The 25,599-nt window shown below is 40.0% G+C and overlaps 1 protein-coding gene, 1 long non-coding RNA gene and 2 other non-coding genes across 5 annotated transcripts in view; 1 reads left to right on the forward strand and 3 right to left on the reverse strand.

Annotated features, from left to right (window-relative positions):
- Window positions 1-298: 298 nt before the first annotated feature.
- LOC121947737 lies at window positions 299-3,551 on the reverse strand. 2 transcript variants are annotated; one of them, XR_006106108.1, is made up of 4 exons: window positions 3,421-3,551; window positions 1,664-1,870; window positions 1,244-1,340; window positions 299-725 (listed from the first exon to the last, which is right to left on the reverse strand). It is a non-coding gene; the product is annotated as an uncharacterized LOC121947737 (long non-coding RNA). The 2 variants fall into 2 exon arrangements; XR_006106107.1 differs by having other exon boundaries at window positions 1,664-1,867; window positions 3,421-3,550.
- On the reverse strand, window positions 1,067-1,199 carry LOC121948349. Its single transcript, XR_006106138.1, has one exon. It is a non-coding gene; the product is annotated as a small nucleolar RNA SNORA31 (small nucleolar RNA).
- Window positions 1,444-1,579, reverse strand: LOC121948365. Its single transcript, XR_006106141.1, has one exon. It is a non-coding gene; the product is annotated as a small nucleolar RNA SNORA31 (small nucleolar RNA).
- Window positions 3,552-4,844: 1,293 nt separating the features above from the next.
- LOC121943951 (protein TANC1-like) overlaps window positions 4,845-25,599 on the forward strand; it is a 46,312-nt gene continuing 25,557 nt past the window's right edge. Inside the window, exons 1-9 of the mRNA XM_042487568.1 lie at window positions 4,845-4,920; window positions 6,308-6,511; window positions 8,793-8,942; window positions 10,435-10,565; window positions 13,190-13,478; window positions 14,198-14,482; window positions 22,035-22,151; window positions 22,309-22,599; window positions 23,459-23,586. Of these exons, the coding sequence (XP_042343502.1) occupies window positions 4,845-4,920; window positions 6,308-6,511; window positions 8,793-8,942; window positions 10,435-10,565; window positions 13,190-13,478; window positions 14,198-14,482; window positions 22,035-22,151; window positions 22,309-22,599; window positions 23,459-23,586 (1,671 nt within the window). The remainder of the gene's footprint in view (window positions 4,921-6,307; window positions 6,512-8,792; window positions 8,943-10,434; window positions 10,566-13,189; window positions 13,479-14,197; window positions 14,483-22,034; window positions 22,152-22,308; window positions 22,600-23,458; window positions 23,587-25,599) is intronic.

Below are 25,599 nucleotides of genomic sequence, written 5' to 3' on the forward strand. Positions count from 1 at the left end.
AGAAGTACTTGGCAAACCTTTTACATTTGATTATGAATATATAAATTCATATCTACTCATGGCAATACCACCAGCATTTCACTGCTTTAAGATAGTCTTCTGTATTTCAGTCTAATCATAATGGCTTCATGTGTAATATGAGGACAGAGGAGCTGGAAATAGTTTGCTTTCACATTTGGATAACTGGACAGTTATGGATAGTTAACTGAAACAGCTTCATTGATTTTCACACCGCTAACATTAATTACAGGATTCAACATCATGGGTCAAGTTTAAATGAACAAAAATGCTTCAGGAGTTGTAGTTGAATATGTTTTATTAGACAAACTTACATTGTTTTGATACATAGCATGCTGCCAGATTTATTATGTGAAATACAAATGCTGCTATGTAATGCCAGGGGTCAGCACGCCTAGGCCCCCACTTTTGAGTGCCATTCAGCACACAATACACCCGACCCCAACGTCCATCCCTGCTGAGCCACAGGCTCCATGTAGATTTGGGCTGTGCCCGGCAAAGTCCCATCGACTTTCGGTCGAAGCCCCAGCATCTTGGTGGCCGGGCCACGAATATTGCCAGGCATCAGTACACCTAGTTCCCCGACTTTGCCTGCTGCTCGGCACACACTGGGCCACAGCGTCGTGGCTTCATGTCGACTCTTAGTGCTGTGCCCCACGGGCTATGGCCCAATCTCCATCAGATGTTTGCAACGTCTTGCTTATTACCTGCAAAAAAATTAAAAACATTACAAAAGATGCAACACCTTCTATCACAGAAAGTCTTCCCATAACAGGTATTAAGATACAGCAAGTAAATGGCACAATGCTCTTATAAGCTGCCTGCTTAATATTAAACAAATTGAATCATTTTTAATGAGGATGATGAAAAGCAAACGCCCACAGAGAACGATTCCAGTGGTTTGACCACACATTTCCAGATTGTGAGACTGAACCCTAGTTTCATCTCCCAATTCTGTAAATGTCTTTCTATTTTGAATGCAAAATTAGTGTGCAATAACCCACTTTAGAATTTATCAGGTAAAATAAAGTATTGAAAAATATCTGTCAAATGTATTCCTCAATTCAATCTGTGCTGCTATTGAATGTAGCAATCAGAAAGCGCGAGGAAGTATCAGTTTAGCATCACTATGCAAACCCAGAAGCCAATGAAATCTGCTTCAGGTCTATCAGTGGATGCAAATTAAGGTCTACCACAATTTAACAGCTCCATTACTTGTGCTTACCTGAAAGTGTATCAACTTGGACCAAAGCTGCTAAACAGCGTCTGTTATAGCTGCAACATCATCTCTGGTTTTATCTTCAAAAGCTTAAACCTCGACACTGGAAAAGGGAGAAAAAAACATTTCATTCTGGCTCCCTACAGAATAGTATGTAGTTGAGATGATTAATAGAAGCTACAAGTTTATATCAGACATTATTTAGGTTTTATCCTCCCCTATTCAATCTGGGACGCCATGGAAACGAGGCGAGCAGAAAGCGCAGGGACATTTAATCTTGCATCTGAAATAATAAAACCCAGGATGTCTCACACCAGAGAGCCCAGGCTGTCAAAGATGCAGCTTGTGACAAGGCCAAAATGCTTGATCAGTGAAACAGTTAGACCTAAGCAAGCTTCTCCACAAAGGGAACACATCTTCACATACCCTTTCACAAATGAATTGATGCAGATGGCAGTGGTCCTCTTGTTGAAGCTCCTCTCTCAGACCCATTTTCTCAAATAATTAAACCGCTACGACAGATTGTATTGTTGCCACAGCACAGTCATGGCTGGGACAGTCTGCCGAAGCCCAAACACAGCCATCATCCTCCATCTGGCTCATACAGGTGTCCACCAAATGGCATATGATCTGCTTGGAAAAAATGCAGAAGAGGGGTTATTTGCTAGTAATGCCTGCATCTTAATTCAATCTGTCAACATTGTGGAGTTTAAATATTAGGTTTATAGAGCCATATTTGCAATTCTAACATCACGGCCTATTATTTATAGAAAGGACCCCCCCCCCCCCCACACACACACACACACACACACAAATACAAATATTACAAGGGATCCTGGGAAAAGAAACTGTCATTGTTGCAAATCTGAATTATACACGGCTGTCGAACAAATTGACAGTAATGGTTACTTAGTAATAGATACATAGTAGTGATGATTACTTAAATATCTTTTAACTCTGAATGCAATAAATTAAAAATACAATATCTGCTGTAACCAGGGTGTATACAAGTATCAGATACCTATTTAGTGCATTTAAAGCCCTTTTTGAATGTAATTTAACCAAATCTAAGGCAGATTGTTTTTTGAAAAAATCATCTTTTCCCTATTCAAACACTGCAGGTGATTATAAAAATGTGTTAGTGGTCTCATGCAGATGGGGGTGGTTATGGAGGAACATTGTTATTAAAGTAAGTTTTTCAACATTTTACAAACAGGTTCCGTGCAAGTTTTAAGTAAAAAGGCAGTGTTAGGATTAGTGGTAGGTTTAAAGATTTATATCATAAATTATCAGGACTGCATAACACCTTATTTCATTTCAACAAAAAAAATTTCAAAATTGATAATATTAGATATAACAACGTATGGCACTTAAGAACACATACATTTAAATTCAAGACTTTATAATGGTTTTCAATGTATATTCTGTTTAAAACTGAATTTAAGACATATTAAGACTTTAAGGACCTGTAGGCTCTGGCTGTAACTCTATTAAGAGTATCAGGTTGGTGAATACTTTTAAGACCAGAAGCGTTTTAACATTAGAGTTAGTGGTCTACAAAATACAACAACTGAGAAATAACACATGTAAATTAGATTATCCTTGACATTTTCTTATTACGTATGCGGGGTTAAATTCGTTGTAACTAATGGTAATAACCAGCTGTGCAGGCTGACTTAGCACGTTGTCGACTAACTGAAAGGAGCCAAACCATTTACCGTCAGTTAAGGTGATATCGTTACACTACAAAACATTAATTTCTTAGTTAGCCATCTGAAACCGTGTGATTGAGACATTTAACGTTAGTTTTAGCCACATATATTAAGTTAGCGTTACGGTTAAGACAGCATCGAGGCATTTCCGGTGCTATGCTAACGTTTTCTAGGCCCGTTTTAAAGTGTTCCCCATTTGCCGAAAAACGCTCACATTCCTGGGTACAGTTTACTGGACACTGCGTCCTGTAAGATTACATATTTCACCAATTTAACTGTAATGTGGGCTGACGCTGAAAACGCTAACGGTGAATTATATAAACTGTAACAGACGCAGGCGTGGATACAGACTGGGACACACGTGTCCACAGAGTGAGATTTTACACTGAAACTATAACGTTAGTCACGCAAAACTCTCCGATCGCTGTTACTTTTTTAACAATAAACAGTTCATGTGGCTAATATACTTACATATGATGGAGCTGCTGATGTTATGTATTATATATATTAATGAAGATGGCATTTCTCCCTCCTGTAGTTAGGGTTCAGTGTGGTCGGTGAGAGGAAAGGACCGAGCATACTGTAGCCTCCAGATTAAATAGGTTACCGGTTTACCGTTTATGGCTCGTTGTCGACCTCTACAGGGTGAAGAGGGAAGTTTAGTTTACATTGTCGCCCCCTGCAGGTCACAGTTTTTGCAGTAATTTACAAACTGCACAGAATAAAGGCTTAGATTTAATACATCTGCGCAAAACAACATAAATAAAACAACAAAAGAAAACCAAGTCATGCAGGTGAGTTTTAAGAAACTCATGTGGGTTTATAAAATATCACCACAGTGAGAACAATAAGCAAATGCAAAAGTCATGTAATCAAGAAAAGTAAACAAACAAGGAAACCAATTGTCATTGAGCGAACATAAAACAAGCAACGTAATTTAACCGAAAGTGTTGCCTAAAATATTTTTAAGATTTAAATTTTTTATAGGGCCTCGGTGTAATCTGTAGTTTATTTGTTCTAAAAAGGCTCTTGTGTGTTGTAATTACAAACAGGTTTCAAAGAAAACATATTTTGGAGACGGGGAAATTAACAGGAATTTTCCTTTATTGAGTATGTTTCTTTGGTATGCAGACACAGACGAATTATATGCATAGCCTATATTTTTTTAAAATATCAGCTTGATGCTGTATTATTGAATAGCCTGTAACACAATAATTTTAACCAATTTATGGAAAGTGCAGGGATCGTGGTGTCTTTAGGGCACGACTTACCTTTGTTAAACAACGTGTTAGTTTTATCATTATTATTAGTATTCTGTGTATTATTAATATTATTATTATTATTACACGTGGTGTTAGCAGACTGAGAATTAAGAAGCTCAAAGAGAAAAACCCCACACTGTCAGTTAAAAGAGCAAAACGGGTTATATTAAATTTATTAAGGGCACATCAAATGTGGAGCAGAAGGAAAACACGCACGTGCTCGGCGCGCGCGCCCGACTCCTCTTCCAACATACTGTGAGTTGACTGAGGAGGTGCAGCACTTCTTAATTGGACTCCGCGAGTTTAAATGGTCCTCCATCGGCTCCCTGTGGGTTTTATGTGAAGACATGCAGGCATCAAAGAAGACATAAGAGCAGGTAACTTGAGGCTTGGTTTTTATTAGCTACATCATTTTATGTGCACTGTTGATTAATGTAAAGAAATAACTCTATGATAAAGACTGAATGGTTTTCATGGCCTCAAAAAGCACCAATTAATACTGCTGCTTCTTCAGGGGTTGAATTAGGAAATAACTGTGGGGGTAATGTTGCCTGAAATAATGTGCTCCCTAATTGAAATTACCATCTTGCTTAATCTTTCACAGGCAGTAGACGGTGAAGCAACAGCCCAGCTATGTTCAGAGCAGTGTTTGGGAACAAGAGAGAGGGAGGAGGAAAACGAGGAGAAAAAAAGAGCCAGAGACATCCAGGTAAGAGCAAAATCGTTTCAACCATCCTTTTAGAAAACTGTGGCATGTCAGCTCAATAATAAGTCAATGTGGCACCTTCGGGCTTGTATCTCAATGATGTTTCATCACAGTTGTATGCTTAATATGTGTAGGAGGAGATTTATCCTGTGTTGTACACACTTAAGGTCTTGCATTATTTGATGGCAATATGCAAGTTCTCTTCTCTTGGGTGATTTAAGTAGAGCCATTTCAATTAGCCTAATTCATGAGTGTGTTCTGTCCTTCACACAGTGTCCCGCTGCTTGCATTTAAAGTGTGTCAGGAGAAGTTAGAGTGGGTTAGGAAAACATCCTGACCTACTAAAACATACTGAATTTCAACTTCAGTTTTAAACCGAATGAGAAAATTCTGTGTTCTTGTAATAAACACGTCTTCTCTGCTTAACATGTTGCAGTATTGTCAGTGAAATATGAGATGAAAAAGGGTCGCTGGAACATTTTGCTGTTGAAATGAAGCTACGGTGTTTGTATATTTCACAGGGGGAACTTGTCAACTTGCTGCAGTTCAGGGGAGATTTCAGACTGAGCAGTGGTGATAGATGAACATAAGTAGCGCTCAGTATTAGAGCAACCATGTTGCCCCATTAATATTTGATAATGTGCTGCTCTGGGTAGCAAGAACAGAGAGGAAGATAGAGAACTGTGTCAGTCTCATTAAAAATGATATAGTATGTTTACAGTACATTTGGATGGCTCTGATCATTTGCAGAGATATCACTTCTTCTGAAAAGCCGATCATGAAACGTTTCAAGGCAATGATCCCTCCACACTTTTAAAAATTATGCAACAGCATATCGTGAATTTTTGATATTATGGAGTAGACCTCTGAGTCCTTATTTTGCTCAGAAAAGCAAAACAGACTCATTTAAGGTAAGAGAACAATGAATGTATGAATTATACCTCCAGGAAAATGACAACAGTCTGGTATAAGTGGCAATAAGGCCTCTGAAATCACCTGGCTTTTTGAGTTCTCATGCATAATGTTTATTTGAAAACACAAAATAAGATGCAATGGATGCAGTAAGAGTGGACATGAATTTAAATATTGAATCAAAATATAATAAGTGTAGCCTCTTTATTTAGTGTGATCCCATTCCTTTAAATAGATGTTCTGGCATTGCCAACTTTCCATTACCTCATTCAGCAATATGCCTCCAAGACAAGATATGTTCACTCTGTCGCAGCCTTATGTGAGACATAATTTAAACTGCTCTCTCTGTGATGTTAAATCTGCTGCACAGACACACTCCTGTTAAATCAACTCCACCTTTTTAATTGAAACTTTCTAAGCGATTCTTTTTGTGTCCTTCTCTATCTTTTCTCTACACTCACCCATCTTTTCCATGCAGGTGGGGAGGTGTACACTCGCAGTACCTTGCAGAGAGACAGTGGCGGGTGTGCCACACACTTCCAGGATCATGACAGGGGCTGCACTCAAAGCCCGACAAAACCGAGAAAACTGACCAAGGGTGCTTCCATTTCTCTACCGTCCTCCCCTCTTCTTCCTCGCCAGGCTGACATAGCTCCCTCCCAGTCATGCGTCAAGTTCACAGGTGGGTTAAATTGAAAAAGTAATGATAATACAAACAAAGCACAATCTAAATATCAACAATTGAGCATGACAAGAAGCTATGCATCAGGGAATAGCTGCAAAAATAGCAGAAGGGTTTCATGTGTTTGCTTTGATTAGCAGAGAGCTTCTGTGCGTTCAGCTGTTCCATACATGTGACAGCAATGCATGAGCATGCAGACGGTGCCCCCAGGGCCCCAAAAACATATGACAGATTGTCAGAGTTAATGATTGAACAAGATAACTTAGGGCAAGGAACCCCAATTAGGTAGGTCAATTTAGAGATATTACATGAGCTTTGATTTTTACATAATATCGTATTTCATGCAGTCACAAAGACAACTCTTTGAGCAAAATAAAATCTACAAGTCCCCATGAAATAAATTTAAAAAAAAATCCCATTTGTTACCCTGTGTCCTTGTTAATTGGCCATTTATCTCTTGTTATATGCCAAAAATATGCCAGAAAAAGCATTTTTGCATCCAAATCCCATACTTTTCTCTTTTTGTAAAATCAGGTAAAATGGTTTCAAATGTTGTTAAAAGTTTGAATTTTAGTGGCAGGTTTTTCAAAACTGTTATACGCATCACATGTACGATAGGTAGCAGATGTAGCCGTGCAAGTGTGCAATGATACTTTTGTCTAGCTGTGAGTTAGCTTGTGGTCTGAAATTTGATGTCTTCATGCAGCCATTGTTAGGGGGCATTTTCTCTTCCTTTTCTTCCCAAGTATATTAAATCAAAATAATACATGTTTAATACATTCATAGGGCATTATTATTTAATTATTCATAAAGTCATAACAGTAAAAATCACAAAGATTGCATCTTCTGTTTAAACAAGTTTGGTAACTAATACACAAATATAGTATGTGCATGGTGAACAGGGTGGCCATTGGTCCATAAAAAGTCTTAAAATGTCTTAAGTACATATTTGCTACTAAAAGGCCTTGTAAAGTATTAAATCGTCCAAATTTAGATTAGAGTTAAAAGTTTAAAAAGTTTTAGTCATGTCACGACCAGAATTTCAGTTGTTGGTGGGAGGGAAACGCTATTTGACAGGGTCACAGACTTTGACACAACACCTGTGTGAGCACAATGCCCCTATTTTTAACCCCTCTATGCAATTAAATGAGACATCACGCCTGCATCGTCAAACTAAGGCCTTGCAGGGAAATATGCACAGAGTATCATCAGTGTCATTTCACCTTACTGTTCATTTAGAAAAGACATGAATGTTTTTAAATACAAAGAGTTATATTTTCACTTTCAATGTGTATTTCCATCACAAGTTTGATCTTAGATTTCATATAAAGTTGTAAACACTCTGTAAACACTCTGTTGAAGAAAATGTAATTCAGAGTATCATGTTATTTTAAAATGGAATTACCTAAAATAAATCCTGTGTCATTTTTAATAATTTAAACTATCATAATTGTTTTATGAAAAGACCACAAACTCTTTTTTTTTTTTTTACCTTGTGTGTCTCACCTTCAGAGAAGCACAAGGTGGCAGTGTCCTGCCGCAAGCACAACCATTCAGAAAAAAAGGTGCTATTTCCTTTCATTGCATGCAGCATTGCCTTTTTTTCCATCAGTACACTGAACGAACATGACACGGAAAATTACATCAAGTAAAAACATGCACTGTCATGGTCTTCGTGTCTGTGGTGGTCATGAAAAATCAAATATTAAACTGTGTGTTAAACAGTGTTTCCGAGTCTGTCCACATGCGTGAATCTAACAATGAATAACCTTGAATGTAAAAAATTCAGCACATAAGCAAACATCTCATCCCTCTGAATGATCTCCACTCCTAAAGAATCTGCGCTTCTAAGAACCCTCAGATGTTGTTGCATAAATTGAGACACACCCACACACACATCAATATGAGTGCACCGCTGTCCCTGCCATCTCTCTCTCTCTCACACACACACACACACCTACACACACATACACACATTACCAGTGTTAATATATTATAGATAAACGCCCACGGTACAGTGAATATTGTACTGTTTGCATGCTTGCCTCGCACTCTGTACATACTGCTTTATACTCCTGGGACACAATTCAAATTCTGCACCACAGATCTCATCTGGGGAGGCTTAATCTCTCTCTCTCTCTCTCTCTCTCTCTCTCTCTCTCTCTCTCTCTCTATTTCTCTCTTTCTCTCTCGCTCTCGCTCTCGCTCTCACACTCTCTCTCTCTCTCTCTCTCACTTTCTTTCATATCCCTCCTTATCTCCACCCTCAATCCCTCCCTCCCTTCCACCCTGCCTGCTCTCCCTCCCTCTCCCGTCTCCCTCTTTGCTGTGGCCGAAGGACGGGTAAGGAAACTGGAGTATGTGGATGGCTCTTCCAGTGCGAGAGAACCTCTTGTCTTTGCCTCGCGCCGTGGCAATACAGACCACAGAGGTGAGAACGGGAGCGTGTGGGAGTGTGTTTAGCATCGTGTCAGTTTCTCCAGGCATTGATTAGGAGAGCTGAATGAATGGGGTAGAGGTGACAGAGAAAGTGAGTGTGTTTTAATTACATCTAAAAGGCTTTGCATTAAGTTTTTTTCTGATGAATGAAGGGGACCGTGATGTCAGTGTAATCCTCTGTGTGTTATTGAGAGTGGATTTGTTTTATCACAGTTTGTCCTGAGTGTTTGCCCTGCATGCTGCTTGCACAGTTATAGTTAGATTAAAGCAATAATGGTGTAAATACCTCATCTGAGCCGGCTTCCTTTGTGTCTTTGACCAGAGGGCTACCTTTAGGGCTTAACAGATTTTTATGAGGCATCTTCCATCCCGGTTGCCAGGCACCTCTCAGCTTCCCGTTTCCAATGGCAACTGCTGGGTGGTTTGATGAATAGTACTGGACATTCAGTGTGTCCTCATGTTACTCCAGATTGGATATCAGCGCACTGCTGACTAAATGCAAAGTTTTCTCTCCTCCCCCTCTCCAAAATACACATCCACCCTTCCTACCCAAGTCTTCACCAGCTTTTCAAGTTGTGAAGTGAAATTAATATTGACAAAAGGCTCGAATCAGGGTGCTTTATGGAACACAAATTACTGAGCTTGCCTCTCAGAATTGACCTTGATCCTCTCAAGACTAGGCTCTTGTTTGAACACACTTGGGTTGAATGTGAGAGTGTTGTGATGCAGTGTCTTTTCAAAGGAGAGTGTGAGCCAGCAAGACAGCATGAGAAAGAATCAGTTGAGGGAGTGCGAAATGAATGTCTAAACGCAAAGATGTTTGTGAGGAGGAGTGAGCTGTTCCTGTAATCCGTGATGTCCTGTCATCCTGTTTATATGCCTACTCAATATGCATGTTGCTCAGCTGCTAATGTTACATAGGTGAGGTGTGAGGAATGTATAACTCAGCTGGTTGAAGCAGAGAGAGCAGCAGAGGTGAGCGTGGACCTGAGAGGAGCAGGGGTTGGAGGTCAATGCATCAGGGGATCCTTAAACAGTGATAAATGAATGCAGCACATGGCCTGTGTCAGCCAATCTCTCCTGGAGCAACAGAGAAGGCAGAGCCAAGGCACTCCTTCTTTCTGCTCCAGAGTCAACACCAAGCTCATTGAAATTCACAACCCGTCTCTTAAACCAAGAGCACCTGGCAGGCGTGTGCACGGGCAAACTCACAACCTCACACAACCTCTTGCGGCTGCCTCAACCAGGGGGACTGGAAAGCCACTGACTGTGCATCCATAATCAGGGCAGCTGGGTCTGCGCTGACCTGTGGATGCATACATTTCTCGCAGTTCACTAGCGATGCTCCTGGGTGGGAACCTCATGAGCTGAGCTGAGCTGAGCTGAGCTGGAACGAGAGCGTCCACTAAATGACGGTCTCATCTGGCCCGCCATGTTTCCATTTGCTTGTTAATCTGTGTGTCCTGAATGTGTGTGTTTTCCAGACCTCCACGTGGAGCCCCAGCCGGGCTCCTCCCTTTCTACCCAGGAACTGATGACCAGATTATGCTTCTTATTGGGAGAAGCAACGCCTGGCACTGCTAGCTCTCCTATGGAGGACAGGAAGGAAAAGAAGGTAGGGCAGTTTATTGATTCACTGGCCCCCTTGCTGTCATGTCATAGAAAAAGGTGATGGATGGTTTATGAAACGCCCCTCTTGTTTTCAGCCCTCTCATTAGCATCAGGATTTAGTTTCTTCTTTAAACATTCATATGTTATGTACAGTTGAGTGCAAGGAAACATTTTATTAGATGCTGCGTGTAAGTTGACCACTCAAATGCCCCTTGGAAAAATGGATCGATATATGTATTTTGGAACATTATTTATGGTGTTGCTATGCGTCCGCAGGGCTCCATTTCTCTACTGGGTGCCCTATCACTTTAACCTCTCTGTATGAGAGTTATTGTATGTGCTTATGCCTCTCCAGCTCTATGCCTTTGCATTGCTCAGCCTTGGCCCATTTTCTCAGCCTCATTCCACCACCTGAGCTCCAGATTCAGTCAGTTTCACAGCGATAGCGTGGCTCATATGAGGAATGTGGGTTGTCCTGGCTAAGATAGATGAGGCTCTGGTATAAAGGGAATAACAGTGAGCTGTTTCAACTCTGCTGCCTAGTCTCCCAACAGTCTCTGTGTTGCAGAAACGTTGCATCAGTAATGAGGAGACCTGAAATGCACCTGATCAAAGTGTGCAAGGATGAGGAATATAAAAAAAATAATTTTTCTTTTCTTAGACAACATGTCAATTTCTAAACAAAACTGTTTTTGATCTCTAAACAGTTCACATGGCTCATTTCCCACTGTCTTTATCGGTAAAGGTCACACACAATAATACATGCTGTACAAATCTCAATTGTGATTTTAAAAAATCATTAAAACTAGTAAAAAAAAAATCCTCTTTAATAGACAAAGGATTCAAATTTATTAAATTATACATAGCATATGTTTGAAAAAGAGGCATTTTCTTCCTCTGAGATCAACATAATGGCAAACAACACACAATGAGTGTGCTTCGTGTAAAGTCACCTGAAATTAAGAATTGTTGTGTTATTTGTAACCTTAAAATGAGCCATTTATATCTGCAAAGGGAGCAGTTCCTCGTCCACAGAGTTAGCCATGTTGTACCAGTATGTTCCTACAGTAGCCCAGAAAGGACAACCCAAACACTGGCTCTGAAAAGGGCCATTCATGTTTTTTCATTTTTGCGTTTTGTGTTGGCCACTGAAGTTAACAGCCCCTCCATGTCAAGCAGTGCTGTAAAAACACAGATTTTTTGTTTTTTAAACAGGAAACTAGTTTAGTCAGCAGTTTATACCAGTTTTAAGCACCTGGGCCATTTGTTTAGGGGAGGAAGAGTCCTGCGGATAACTCAGCTAACGCTAAAAACCTCCTGGATCTTAAGTTATCAGAGAAAAAAAGTGAGCACACATTAGCAGGTGCTGCACTAGAGGCCCATCTTTTTAAAGCTGAACAGCACCAGAGAACATGAAACTGCTTTATTCATTGTTTTTACTGGTTCTAATCACCTGGTTCATTTGTTTTGGCGAGGAAGAAACCTCCATGGATAATTCAGCTCCTGGTAAAATTCTCCTGACAAATGAACACTGAGGGAATTCTAACAGGGAGTTCATGCTTGGCACATGTGAGAAGTTTCAGCTCGTTGCAGTCTGCAATCCTTACCCCTAGATGCCACTAAGTCCTACACAGTGCTCCTTCAATAAAAATATTGTTTTTGCAGGGTAGGCTGCAATATATTGTGTATATGTGCTTGTTATTGTGTATACGCCATGTATTTATTCTGTTCACTCTTGAAAAGCAGACTTAGAAAGCTCTATCACTAGATGTGATACTACTGAGAATGGAGCCTTGATAACTGTCTTAAAAAAGACATTTTTTTATCAACCTAGCTTTTATTGCTGTTGTTTTTTCATTTTAATGAGTTGTGGTGTGCAAAGTCACTTTCTTTCTTCCTTTAGCATAGAGATTTACATGCAGTTTCTTCAACACACACACACACACACACACACAGTCAGTCAAAAAAAGGTACTGAAGCAATGCCTTTTAACACAAAAAGACAGGCTATAATGGTATTATCATCTAATGTTAGATTTCCTATTTCCTGAAACGTGCATGTACCTTGCAGTAGGTGTAATGTATAATTTCACTAGTACCTTCATTCAGGCTGTTTGTTGGATTTTTTTTTACTTATATTACATCCTGTCTCCTGTGAAAAATGTTCACATTTCATTTGGTCTTTGTGATAATCAACTCCATGTGGAACAGCAGACTGTGTGTGTACTGTGATTTTTACAGTAAATTGTAAATGTCTACAGCAAGTGATTTAGTTTTGAACGCAGCCAGCCATCATTATGAAAAAATGGGAAAATGACAGCCAGGATGAAAATAACTGGAATTATCCTTTCTTTTCCCATCTGCCTGCACACACAAACATACTCAGTCACACAGAACAGTGTGCATGAAGGCAAACACTGTCATGCAGAGTGGAGGACTGTCAGAAATGGGTGGCAACTGACACTGTTCATTTATTACACTTTTATAATAGAAGAATATCACTTGTGTTTCCTTTTTTCTTTCCTCGTGCAGAGTTGATCAGGTTGACTCTCTTGCTGTGTCTCTCTATACATTTGTACTTTGTCACTTTAACCTCCTTGATCATATATCTTTATATCCTTTTTTCCAGTGTGATACCTCTGCCCAGGGGGGAAGTCCCAGCTCCACTCTCACCTGCAGCACTGCCTCCCCCTGTTCAGAGAGCCCCTCCTCCACCCTGAGCACCAGTGCTGGAGGCCAGCCTGTGCCCCAGCCTTTACCCTTACCGTCACCTCACTGCAGCTCCAGTCCCAGTGGAACCCTCTCCAGCCCTGTGCGCAGCCCTGCCCAGTGTCCTGGAGCCACCACCAGGAGCAGCCCTGGGCCTCCTTCTCAAAGCCCCACCTCCACGCTGGGGAGCAAAGATAGTGGGATCATAGGTGAGAGCTGCTGCTGTGTATCTGTTGGAAGTCATTGCCAAGTTTTAAAATGATCTCTGTCCACATTGTGTGAGTTCAGATGGTTGTTTTATACTAGGTGAAGCATATCTAATATAAAAGCCAAGCCACACTTTACTGAAGGTTAAAAAGAAAAAAGAAAAGTGCTAAAAAAACATCAGCGGCCTATTTAACTCAATGTGGAACTACTGGTCTTATCAGAAATATGACTGACTGAGTGCCACACCTTCCTTCATGGTGATGAAGGAGCATCACTTAGTTGTAAGTTCTTGTCAAATGTGTACCCTTACCCCACAGCTAGTTTATCTACATCGCCTGTGCCACTTCAGCCTCAAGGCTTCAGCTCCCTCCTGTCAAAACTGGGACACTGCTGTCTTTGTTGCTTATGGGTCTGATTCTCTTAAAATAGGACACTTTTTGTCCCTAAATAGAATTTGTATTTATAGTTAAATACAAAAGTGCAAAGGCTGCATCGAGTACAGTAAAGCCTGTCGATTGATGAGTTACGGCTGATGAAAACAGTTAGGTGTTTTTTATTGTTTAATGAGTAAATGAGATTCGTTGAAGTGGAAGGCCATGCTTAGTTTGGTTTTAACTGATAAGAAAATGCAAGTAAGCAATTACATGCCATGTGTTTCTCTGTAGAAGTATGATTTCTTTTTTTGGCTGCTTTACTTAACCCATATTTTCTTGCGGCACAGCAACCATCACTAGTTCCTCTGAGAATGAGGAACGCAGCGCCTCAAGCAGTGAGGTCCTGACTAAGGATGAAGGCCCGGGGGGTGGTGCTGGTGTAATGGGCCATGCAAGCGAGGACCGCCATCCCGGGCCAACCAGGGACAATCTGACCACTCAACCAGATGAGGCCTTACCTAGAACGGACATTATGGAGCCCAGGACTCCACCAGCACCGAAAAGACCCCTCCCACAACACCACATACACAGCACCTCCTCCCTTGTGATGCCGCGTCCAAATTCTGTGGCAGGTGCGTTTACCTTTTCAAATGCGTTCACCTGTCATTCTGTGATTAAATGAATAGTTTTGCATTTTTGGGTAATATGTGTGGATGCACCGATTGTGAAATTCTAGGCTGATATGGATGTTTAGAATAACGATTTGGCCGATAACCCATACCATTGTGTTTCTTGTGTGGTTGTTATTTGTTTTTTGTTGTTATTTATTTCCCCTAAACCAAAGAAATTTACTCCTTCATTACAGTAACTAGCACACATTCAATAATACATATTTATTAAAGCAACTTTAAAATAACCTTCTTTTACATGAAAAACATTTAAAAAGACATAACAGCTTCAAAAGCCTTGTTACTATATATTACACATTATAATTGCCTTTCATATTTATTTTATATTGCTCTGAAAACAACAAATTTCTCCTTCAAACAATGGTATTAATTCAAGTTTCTCACCAAAGACTACATTTTACAAGATTACATTTAAATACATCATTATAACGTTAAAATTTATATTACTCAATACTTTTTCTGAACAGAGCTTGAATGCATCACAATGCAACTCAATACAACCTTCATGAGGTGTTAATTGCGGCCACAGCAAATGTTATCTAGCTCTTCTCCTACCAATTTCAACACGGATTTGTTGTTCACAATCTAGCACTACCAGGTAAACAATAAGGTGCAGATGTGTCGATAGTGAGTTTACTGCGTCCTCTTGTCCTGAGAGCAGGACGCCGATAGTCCAGAGCCCTGCTTTTTAGCCTGTTGATGATGTAACACAACAGAAAAACATCAGCCACTGCCACTAGTGAATGTCATCTTTTTTGCTGACAGACTAATGGTAGTCAACAAGGCGAATATTGGCTGATACTGATGTTCGGCCAAAAAATCGGTGCATCCCTAATAATATGTGTATTCACCTTTTTTGCAGAGAGTTTGATGAAAAGATCCAAACAACTCTCACACCTGTCTATTCAGTGTAAAGCTGGAGCCAGCAGCTTTTTAGGTTAGCTTAGCATTAAGACTAGAAACAGGGAGAAACAGCTTTCCTGGCTCTGTCCAAAGGGAAGAAAATCCTCAAAGGCTCACTAATTAACAAATTATATTTTCTGAAGTCTTGCTCTCACCTCGAGGGTTGCCAGTCAACCAAGGGAGACTCCAGGAAGTCACTGCTCCCAGCCAAGAAGTAGTTCCACACATAACCCCATGGAAAACTACAACATGTTGTTTTCACACTTCTTTTTTTGTACGGATTAAACAAATGAGACATAATGTGTTAATAAGTGAGCTAGTGAGCGAGTCGTTAAATCTTCAATTGTTTTGTGGATGAAGTAGGTTAATGAGCAAATGATTGTGACAGCCGTGACCCGTGTGATTAATTAACAGACTGATAAGTATTGAGTGAATGGCAGATTGATTGAACTGATGTTTGACTTGAGATTTTCAAAATATTCATCAAATACGGAGAAAGCTTAATTTGTGAAATCTCTGTGATGCAGAACTTAACTTCGCTGCACCATGTGTGTTGGTGCTCTACTTACCAGCGAGGCTGGATGCACATAGTGAGCAGTACCAGTTAAATGTCCTGGGAGGCCTCCAGTTGTCATAAAAATATCCCCCTCCCTCTACAGTCACGATCTTTGCAAGTGCACAAGGCTCTTTTTCTTCCCTTAGATGTCAGTTCATTTGTGGTGGGAGCAAAAGAAGAGATTCCCCAAGGAGTGGATTCACAGTAACGCCTGCCAGTTTCTTCTGTCAGCTGGTGCTTTCATTTAGGCACCCTTGATGAAATTCAGAATAAAGATGAAGCGAGCCACATAGCACTGTAGCCGCAAGAATTTTACTCCACAATTATGAAAGATTAGATCATAGAGTGACGATGTATGTATAAAATATGATGAGGAGACAGTAGTAAAATGTAAATTTAATGATTCTTGGCTTAAAATTTAAAGATGATCTCAAATAAATATAGAGTGTATTATGTATCATGCCATTGTAGCATATACATTAGACCAACAATCATAGCAGCAGAACAGGAAAAGAAAACAAATCACAGAATAAGTTAACTAAATCATACCATATTCCATATATATACATGTGCACTGAATTGCAGATTTAATTTTCAAATTAGTCTGTGCATAATTTAACATCGAGAATAGATGGAGGCTCCATCAAGTTATGGTCCTCACTGTCTGCTCTCATGAACAGCCTTGTAATCAGAATCTATGGAAAAGATAGACGTAGCTCATGCTCTCAAAGTTTCCTGATGTAAATGCTGAATCTTGTAAGCACAGAAATGCAAATGGTAGTCCACAGCAGTTTGCAGAATGAATACAAGTTACCTGCTTCATCAGCCCCCAAGTAGGCTGAGACTGGGGCCATTTTGGCTAGAGGCATTGTGCAGAATGATGGTTGTTACAGAAAGAGTGCCTGAAGCGCTCTTGTGTTTTTCCTTTGTTAACAAGTCAGAGGCTGAAGATGTGCAGCACTTGCATCAACTATAGATATCATGTTTAGTGTTGTCGGTGCTTTCAGTATGTTTTCCTGATATTTTAATAAGCTAGAGTCCAACGAGTGTCTTACTAGCAGAATAGCAGCTCCCTATTAAAGGGTAACTATCATATTTCTCAACGACTCTTGTATCTGTCCATTAAATATAAGGCTACAGCCAGCAGAAATTTAGCTTAACTTGGCCCAAATGTCTGGTTTTTGATGACCGTTTGTTTGCTTGTTTACCGTCACATAAATTCAAAAGCATAGTTGCTACTTTGTGCATGCCTGCAAACCGTATGATAGTCTTGCCATTGTGAGGTGAACGGAAAAAATGGTGGTTTGGTGAACGGTGGTTTAAATTTGGTCTACGGGCAATAATTGGCCACCAGGCTGGACTTTGCACATGCCTGGCTTAGCCAAAGGACTAAAAACAAGGGGAAACAATTAGACTCTCTCTGTCCAAAGTAGGGGTGTCATGATGAACCAGTATTCACAATACAAAAAAATAGTTTTTTGTTTTTTTTATTATATTGATAGCATGTTAATAATAAACATATGATAATACCGCATTACACAGTTCAGCACATCTTAAATCATTTCAGGGTTTCCTAAATGTGTCTCCCTCTTCACCTCCCTACACTTTTAAGTGTAATTACTTAACAAAAAAAGACAAAACAAGTAATAAACAAAGTAAAAGATGACTTCCCAGATAGTATTGTTTGCGTGAATTCTTTTGGCCACGATAATCGTGCAATGAAAACCTGATATTGCGCAAGCCCTAGTCCAGTCTACCAGCAGCCCCAAAGCACATCAATTAACACATATCTTGTTTGTTCAATCTGTGCAAATGTGAAAACAACAATTTGCTTTTGGATGGTAAATTACGTGCTGATCCAAGCCACGAACTAGTCGGGCACATATGCTCCAATGTTGAATTGTTGATTTTATTCTTCCATTTTTGTACAGATTAAACAAATGATATATAATTTATTAATTAGTGAGCTTTAGAGGTTGTGATAGGAGGATTTTGTTACCTTTAGACAGAGCCAGCCTAGCCCTTTTCCCTTGTATCCAGAATTTGTGACACCCGAAGCTAACCACGTGCTGTCTGTAGTGAATAAGGGCATTTTCCAAAATGTCAAACTATTCCTTTTAGGTTGAAAAGGTTCAGCTCTTAATGGGTTGCTCATGAATGTCCCTGATGTTCTGGGGTCGATGCTATCAGGGATGCTGTGGGTTGGGCCAGAGTAGAGCTGACCTTTAAAGTGTTGACTGATCAACAGAGGTTGGAGGGTAATCAACCACACTGTCATCAGCAATGAACATAAAGGCAGCCAGTGAATGTGGGACTGATTGTGGTGAGCAGATTCCCATCAGGCTGAACTGTCACGGGTGGAAGGATGAGCTGTCCTAGTGTCTCTGTGTCAAAGCGGCTGAAAACACGTCCTAACTCTTTCAGTGTATCCTTGGTCCACTCAGCCATTTGGCCTGGCTGTCTTTCTCATCCCACTCCACACCTCCTTCACACTGTTTTGCTGCCGACTGTTCTTCATCCTCTCACTGTGGATGTTCTTTCAATCCTCAATTCTCCGCTTCAGCTCTTGCTTGACAATTACAATTATTTCTTCCATGTTGCCCATCCTAAATGCCACCCCCCACCTGTTGAAAGGGAATTCATGTTTCCAGCATTGCAGGGTTTATTATTTGCTCATCTCCAATCTTTTTTTTTTTCTTTTATCATAATTGCGGCGCTAACTCTAATTAATTTGTCTTGCATCATGGAGCCTTTTCATTGTCCACTGGGTACTCCACAGAGCAGGTTCCATGTACTCTTAAAAGCCCTGTGAATTACAATATGGCCTCAGTAGTTTAACACGGCTCTCTCATTCTGCTGCTGCAGAAATGATGGACACACGCAGGGATGCAACATATCAGACTATGATCTGATCTGCCAAAGTGTGGGGTGGTGGAACTGTATGTACCGCAGCATTGTGAAAAAACAAGTTCAGTGTGTCTCTTTCTACCAGTTCTAAATAAAGACAGTCCAGTATTACACTATGTAGTAAACATGAAATGTCAGTTAACAGAGCATAAACACATTTCACGTTGTGTGGCTCACATCTGAGTGTGGGGTGATTTGTCATGACGAAGGATGCTTAAGGACATTGCTGGCCAGCATCTTCAGGCTGTGGCTGTAATTGCTGTTTTAAAGCTTTAAGCTCATAACAGCTCAGAGATGCTCTGAGATTATCAGTGGCTACGTTTAAGATGTACAGTACATGATTATAGTTATGTGGGGTCATCATCTGTCCAGGGCTTCCACTTTTCATGTCTAGTGTCCCTTTGACTTGTCTATCTACTGTATTTTATTATAGACAAGTGCAACGTGACTCAGACCTTTTTTTTTTTTTATCCCACTCTGAAGGGATTAGAGGCAGCAGTAATGCCAGATTTTCAGATTTCACAGAGGATTTTTTATATATTAAAGCAATGAATGAATGAGATAGACCAAGCTGTGACTTTCCATTGAAAACAAACTCTGAAAATAACATTTTTTTCAGTCAGTCATTTTTCTATGTAGTTTGAGACTTTTTTCTCTCGTAATACTACATACTTTTATACTACCAATAATCACCTAATTGTAGATGTATCCCTTCTTTCACACAATATAGTATGAATAACAGCAAACCTAAATATTGAGAAAGCCAATATCATTACTATCCAAGAGGTCCCAACAAACATGGACGCTTCCGGTCGCAGTGACTGTAATCCAGTTAGCTGGTTCTCTGCCATGCCTGGACTCATAAATTTGGATTAGATTCCCCTTCATTTACAAGGAGAAACATAACAAGGAACAGCCTGAAACTCGGCGAGAACTTAACCTTCTTGCCAACTCCAAAGACAGATAAGCTGCTGACCAAGATTGGGATGTTAAGAGGTGCCTCAGTCTGACAATGCTTATAAATTAAACCACAATTATGTCAGAAAATGTGTAACTTTCCCAAAGATTCTCACGTTAGTAATGCCGGCCTTACATCAAACGACTTGGGCAATTTCATTGTTATAGACAAATTTCTAATGACAGAATAAAATCATAAGAGTTTTACTTCAGTTGGTGCATGCTTCCATGATCTTGATTGTTTGGTGTAAGGTGGTCATAAAACTGTCTTAAATTGGTCTTTTTCTCATTTTGACAATTTAACTAAGTCAGACATTTGTCATGTCTTGACTCATGCAAATACTGAAGTTCAATGATGTGAACATTGTCAACAGCCAATGTGCTCTCTCCAGCACCAAACAGGAAGCAGTAAACTGGGTACACAGTGAACATGAAGGGGACTCAGGGGAGGAGCAAGAACATAAACAAGTCTTTTCTAGTAATTTGGAAAAGGAGGAGAAACTGGTAGAGTTGTGGCGTGAACAAGAGTTGGTGTTTTACTTGGCATGTATCTGATCCACCAAACCAGCACCTAGTGAGAAATCTCAATTTTTGAAACAGTTCGCCTTTCATTCCCACAGTCTCCTCCCACTAAAATAGCTAAGCTAACCAGCGGAGGCTGGTGGCGAGCTGAGGCAACAAAATCCAAAATGTAAAGTTTGCAGGCAATGTAATGTTTGCCGTTAAACTTCTGGTTAGTTATGTGGATATGCAAGGAATTGTTTAATGTCATATTTATGAAAGGGAGTTTGGTGCAATATTCTCCACCAGGAGCAGTATGAGGAATAATCTCAAAAGGAAACTTGCAGATAGTGACCCTGCAAGATCCCCAGTCTTTGCAAAATCTTAGAGTGTGTGAATAAAAACTCTCTTTGTCTTTAGATGTGAGAGGGTGTCAGACTTTTAAAGTCTTTTCAAGGTCTTCTAGTGTTTGGTTGGCATTTGTCTCTGGGGTTTGAATCATACCCATTTTTGTTGCATTTTATATTCATCTCTGTTCTGTCTCCCAGGTAAATCATGGCAACAACTTAATAAAGACAAAATCTACCTAAAAACAACAACAACAAAATGATACTGGGGATAATGCAATGCAATACAATTAAATAGCAAACACACTCAGCCTTACTTTAAATGTTCATTTTTCTCAAGATGACATTACTTCACTTATTACACAATGAATTATCTATGGACTGTTTTTAGACTGTTAGTTGTAATGTTTCGTCTATGACATATTTTCTCCAAAAGATATTAGAAATGTTTTTTCGACAAAACATTAGTAACACTTTAGTACAATCAGACACAAAGCCAGCAAAAACCACAGGCTCAAAAATGACAACAGAGTGGAATCAGCACCTCTCTGACACAGTGTCAACATTACACATTTGTAATGTTTCACAAAGATTAAATTGTAGTGGGATTGCCTTCTATTTTTTGACTCTCTGTGTTTTGCTGTATAATATTATGCTGTGATAGCAGAATTTGATTTAATTTTTACAGGTGACCAAATTTAAGAACCAGCTGATTACACAAAGCCTATTTCTTTATTCTGTGCAACAGCCTGAACTGAAGCTTCTGCTAAATGTCTTTAGAACTGCAGAAAGTAAGAAGCCTGGCTGACCTGTAAACTCTGTAGTGTGAGTGGGAGGATGGATAGGGGGATGTGGGAGTGAACAACTCTTTTTGTTTTTTGCCTGTTTGACATTTTCTTTCTTTATTCTTTATTATGATATGTGGCTCACTTGGTCATTAGAAGAATGCGTGTAATCGTGTGATTGACAGCTGGTACATTTTTGCATTACAGCCGTCGACATGTTTCCAGTGTTCATCACATATTCCGTGTCCTGACGTGTGAGACAGAACGAAACATTTGGTCATTTCAGAGTCGTGTTAGTTTGAGATTACAGGACGTGAGATGAGTTGTTTTCTCTTCTTCTCTCTCTTTTCCTCTCTCTTCTCTCCTCAAGGTCATTGAGCAGTTAGAGCAGCAACTGTTTATGTCTCACGTCTCCATGGATACAATAATTGACTCGAGCAATGAATTTGACACTTGTGTGGTATGCATGAGTTTCTTTGCACATTTCCTGCATCTCTCTCACACTCTGAATCCATTCCCCACCCGCTCTCTTTTTACAGCAACTAGCTCCACTCGACTGGAGGATTTGAGCTATATGGACAACCATAGGGCTGCTGGACACAGGAGCTCCGTCCGCAAACACAACACAGCTGGACGTGCAAATGATGACTCCAAAGGTATTTTGTGGCTTACCTTCTGGGTGAATTCACTGTGTAAATATAGCTTGGCGCAGAAACATCTGTGTGGAGCATGTGCGCACTTTCCCAATGTCAGTGCTTAGATTACATACTCATATAGTATATAGCTTTAACTCTTTCCTCTCCCTCTGTCCAGGGAGATTGGTGCCATTCAAACAAGCTGACATCATGCTAAAACCGCTGCTTTTCGAAGTCCCCGGCATCACCGCAGACACACCTTTTGTTGGCCGGGATTGGCTCTTCACACGTCTGGAGGAGGTCTTGAGAAAAACCAGCAGCTGCGAGGGACGCGGTGCTGTCATTGTGGGTAACGCAGGATCAGGCAAGACTGCTGTCATTTGGCGGCTGGTGACCCTCAGCTGTCATGGCATGCGCACGCCACAGGGAGGTCCCAGCATCCCTCACAGCCCCGGATCCTCCCCTAAATGTAAGACTCCTATCGTAATTCAGAGCACTTTGTTTTTGTGCGTAATTCATACATTCTCTAGTATGCTGCAGTAATGTCAGATTCTTGTAGGATATTGGAGGAAATATCACTTTTTGGGAAAGGAGTTGGTAACTGGGTCACGCACTCTTCTTTCAAGTTCTCCCCTGAGGTTTCTCTGCTGATTGCAGTTGTGTAAGGGGACTGAAATTGTTGGGGGGTTTTTATATCATGAGTGGCACTGGAAATGTTCTTTTATTTGCAAAAAAAGAAAAAAGTAAACCTTGTACAAATGGATTTTGCACAATATATGCATGATGCATGCTGTGAAGTGCTGGTAATTTCTGTTTTTGCATAAAATGTGACACACCAGGAGTTAGGAAAATAACAACGTCCACAAATACAGATTTTTCTATATTATCTTCTTTCAGCCTTTTTCTGCAGTGTTATAAGAAGTATTATTAAGATTACAAAGCATTACAGAGGAAGCAAAGTTAAAGCGTGTTCAAAAAGAATACAGTGCCATTTATTTTTCAGCATCATTGCATTATTTATTGATACATGTATTTTATTTTGGTGTTTTGTTTTAGATATAACAGAGAGTTCAGCATGAGGTGTGCAGGAATCAAAATTTATCATCCTGCACTCTCTGAAACAAACACTCTTGCAGCCATCTAGTGTGATTTGGCTTAATGTCATAGTTGCCAGTCTTGCTTACAGATGCACTAATTAATTCTAGCAGTCTAATTGTCTTTCTGCTTCACTCCTGGCATTCCTGTGCTTACACCGGAGACTTCATCTAACGAGTATAAATGGCAGCTTTGCGTTTGTTGTTGTTGTTTTTGCATTGCGCTTTGTTCAGGTGGGGATAAACAGGGAAAAACAGCATCCAAACAGCCAGCTGACTCCCAGCCCAGCCAGAGTGTTGTTGCAGGAACAAGCGATAGTGCAGCACAGAGGAAGGAGGCTGTCAGATGCCTCGCTGCCAAGGTACCTTGAAACACACATGCACTCACACATTTGTATTTCTATACATATGAGAACCCTTAATTACAACTTTAATCTTAGAGCAGTAATTTGACATTTCGGGAATGTCTTTTCAGTTTCTTAAGAGTTAGATGAGAGGATCAGTATCAATCACCATGTCTGTATGTTAAATATGAAGCTGAAGCCAGGAGAGGGTTAGCGTATCTTAGCATAAAGGCTGGAAGCAGGGGGAAACAGCTTGTTTGGCTCTCTCAAAATCCACCCACCAACACCTCTACACTTCACTAATGATCATATTACATATGTCTAATTAATCCAAAAAGGATCAAAGGTATAAAATCCAAGGTATAAAAATGACAATTCTCAAGAAAGGAAACTCGAAGAAGTTTCCGCTTTTAGGTATAACTTCGACACATATCTGAAATATCAAACCAAAAAGCCAAAAAAAAATAATTTTTGCACTTTTGTTTTTGTACAGATTACTGAAGGCAAAATTTAGAGCAGCAATCTACTATTTGCTCCATAAAAATACTGTGGAGTAATGGTGTCCTGAGCAAAGAATGAAGTCATGCTGCCACTGTGTGTGTGTTGTACCCGAGCCTCTCAGTTGTGTGCTGTGGTTGACGGTCTGGCTGTCGTATAGGGTTGATATCAGTACAGCTGCAGCGTGATACCAAACGGTGTGCTCATCATAAACGGCACTGCTTGTGATTGTTTTGATGACTGTATGTGCAGCTACTCGAGTCAGTGGGCATCACAGGGATCCGGGATATTCTGGCTTCATTTTTTAACAGTGGGAGGAAATGGAGATGTGTTGTCCTTTTTATAAACAGTCTACAATGCAGACTACCTGACCCCAGACTTTGGATCATAGATATGCTCTGAATGTTGCAAACTTGCATATTTCTCCTCTTAACAAACGAGATACAACAAGTCAGTGAGCTTTAGAGGTGCTGGAAGGCAGCTTTTGTTACCTTTGGACAGCCAGGCTCGCTGACTCCCCCTCTTTCAGTCTTTCTGCTAAGCTAAGGTAACTGGATGCTGGCTGTAGCTTCATACTTAAATACAATACAAATATGAGAACGGCATAGATCTTCTTATTTAACTCTTGACAGTTTCAACATGTCAGCCTATTCCTTTAATTTCCCATCCCAAATCTTAATTTAACTTAAATCTAAATTTAATGTTAACCCCAATCAAAGCTTAACAACAAAATAGCCCTCTAAAGAGGAAAATACTAAACAAAAATGTCCTCACTTTCATGAAATGTAATAAAATAAAATGAAAATAAACAAAGATCCAAGAGTACACACACACACACACACATTTACGTATATCCACACAATGCACTCCCATAAGGTTCTTGCTGTTTATGCTGTTGCTGAGCAAACTACTGACTCACCTGCAGTTATAACATACAAAAGGAAGCAATTATATGCATTATATTGACATTATAGGATTGCATCTTGTTGTTGTTTCCCTGCACGTCTCACCAGATTTGTAAGCACAGTAATATAATAGAGCATCATAAACAGTACAGTACTGTAGGGAGCTTTGACTGTAAAAAGCCTTTGCAAAACACTGAGGAAAGATCAATTCAAAGACATAAACACACATGAGCAGTGGTCTTTCTTTAAAGAGCTATGGGGCTGCACATTTGGGACACGCATTTTTAATGTCATAGTTTTCTCCTTTCCTTTCGGTCACATGTAGAACATGCTGCTGATTGCATCACACGGATGACATGGAAGTTTCTAAATTTACTAACGTGGCCTCTATAGAGTTTCCATGGGAACTAGTCAGACTACTTGTGATGAGGATGTTGACTCAAAAGTACAATCACTGAAAACATCATATGTGGACCACTCGTGGTCAAGGCCTTTGAGTGAATACTGTTGAAAATGTAGATTTTTCTGCAAAACTACATGAACAATTTACAGATAATCTCCCAGTAAAACTGTTGCCATTTATCACAATGATTTTGTATTGTATGTTTTGGTTCAGTCTTAGTCCTCC

The sequence above is a fragment of the Plectropomus leopardus genome, chromosome 1 (genome assembly GCF_008729295.1).
Source record: "Plectropomus leopardus isolate mb chromosome 1, YSFRI_Pleo_2.0, whole genome shotgun sequence".
Classification (NCBI taxonomy): domain Eukaryota; kingdom Metazoa; phylum Chordata; class Actinopteri; order Perciformes; family Serranidae; genus Plectropomus; species Plectropomus leopardus.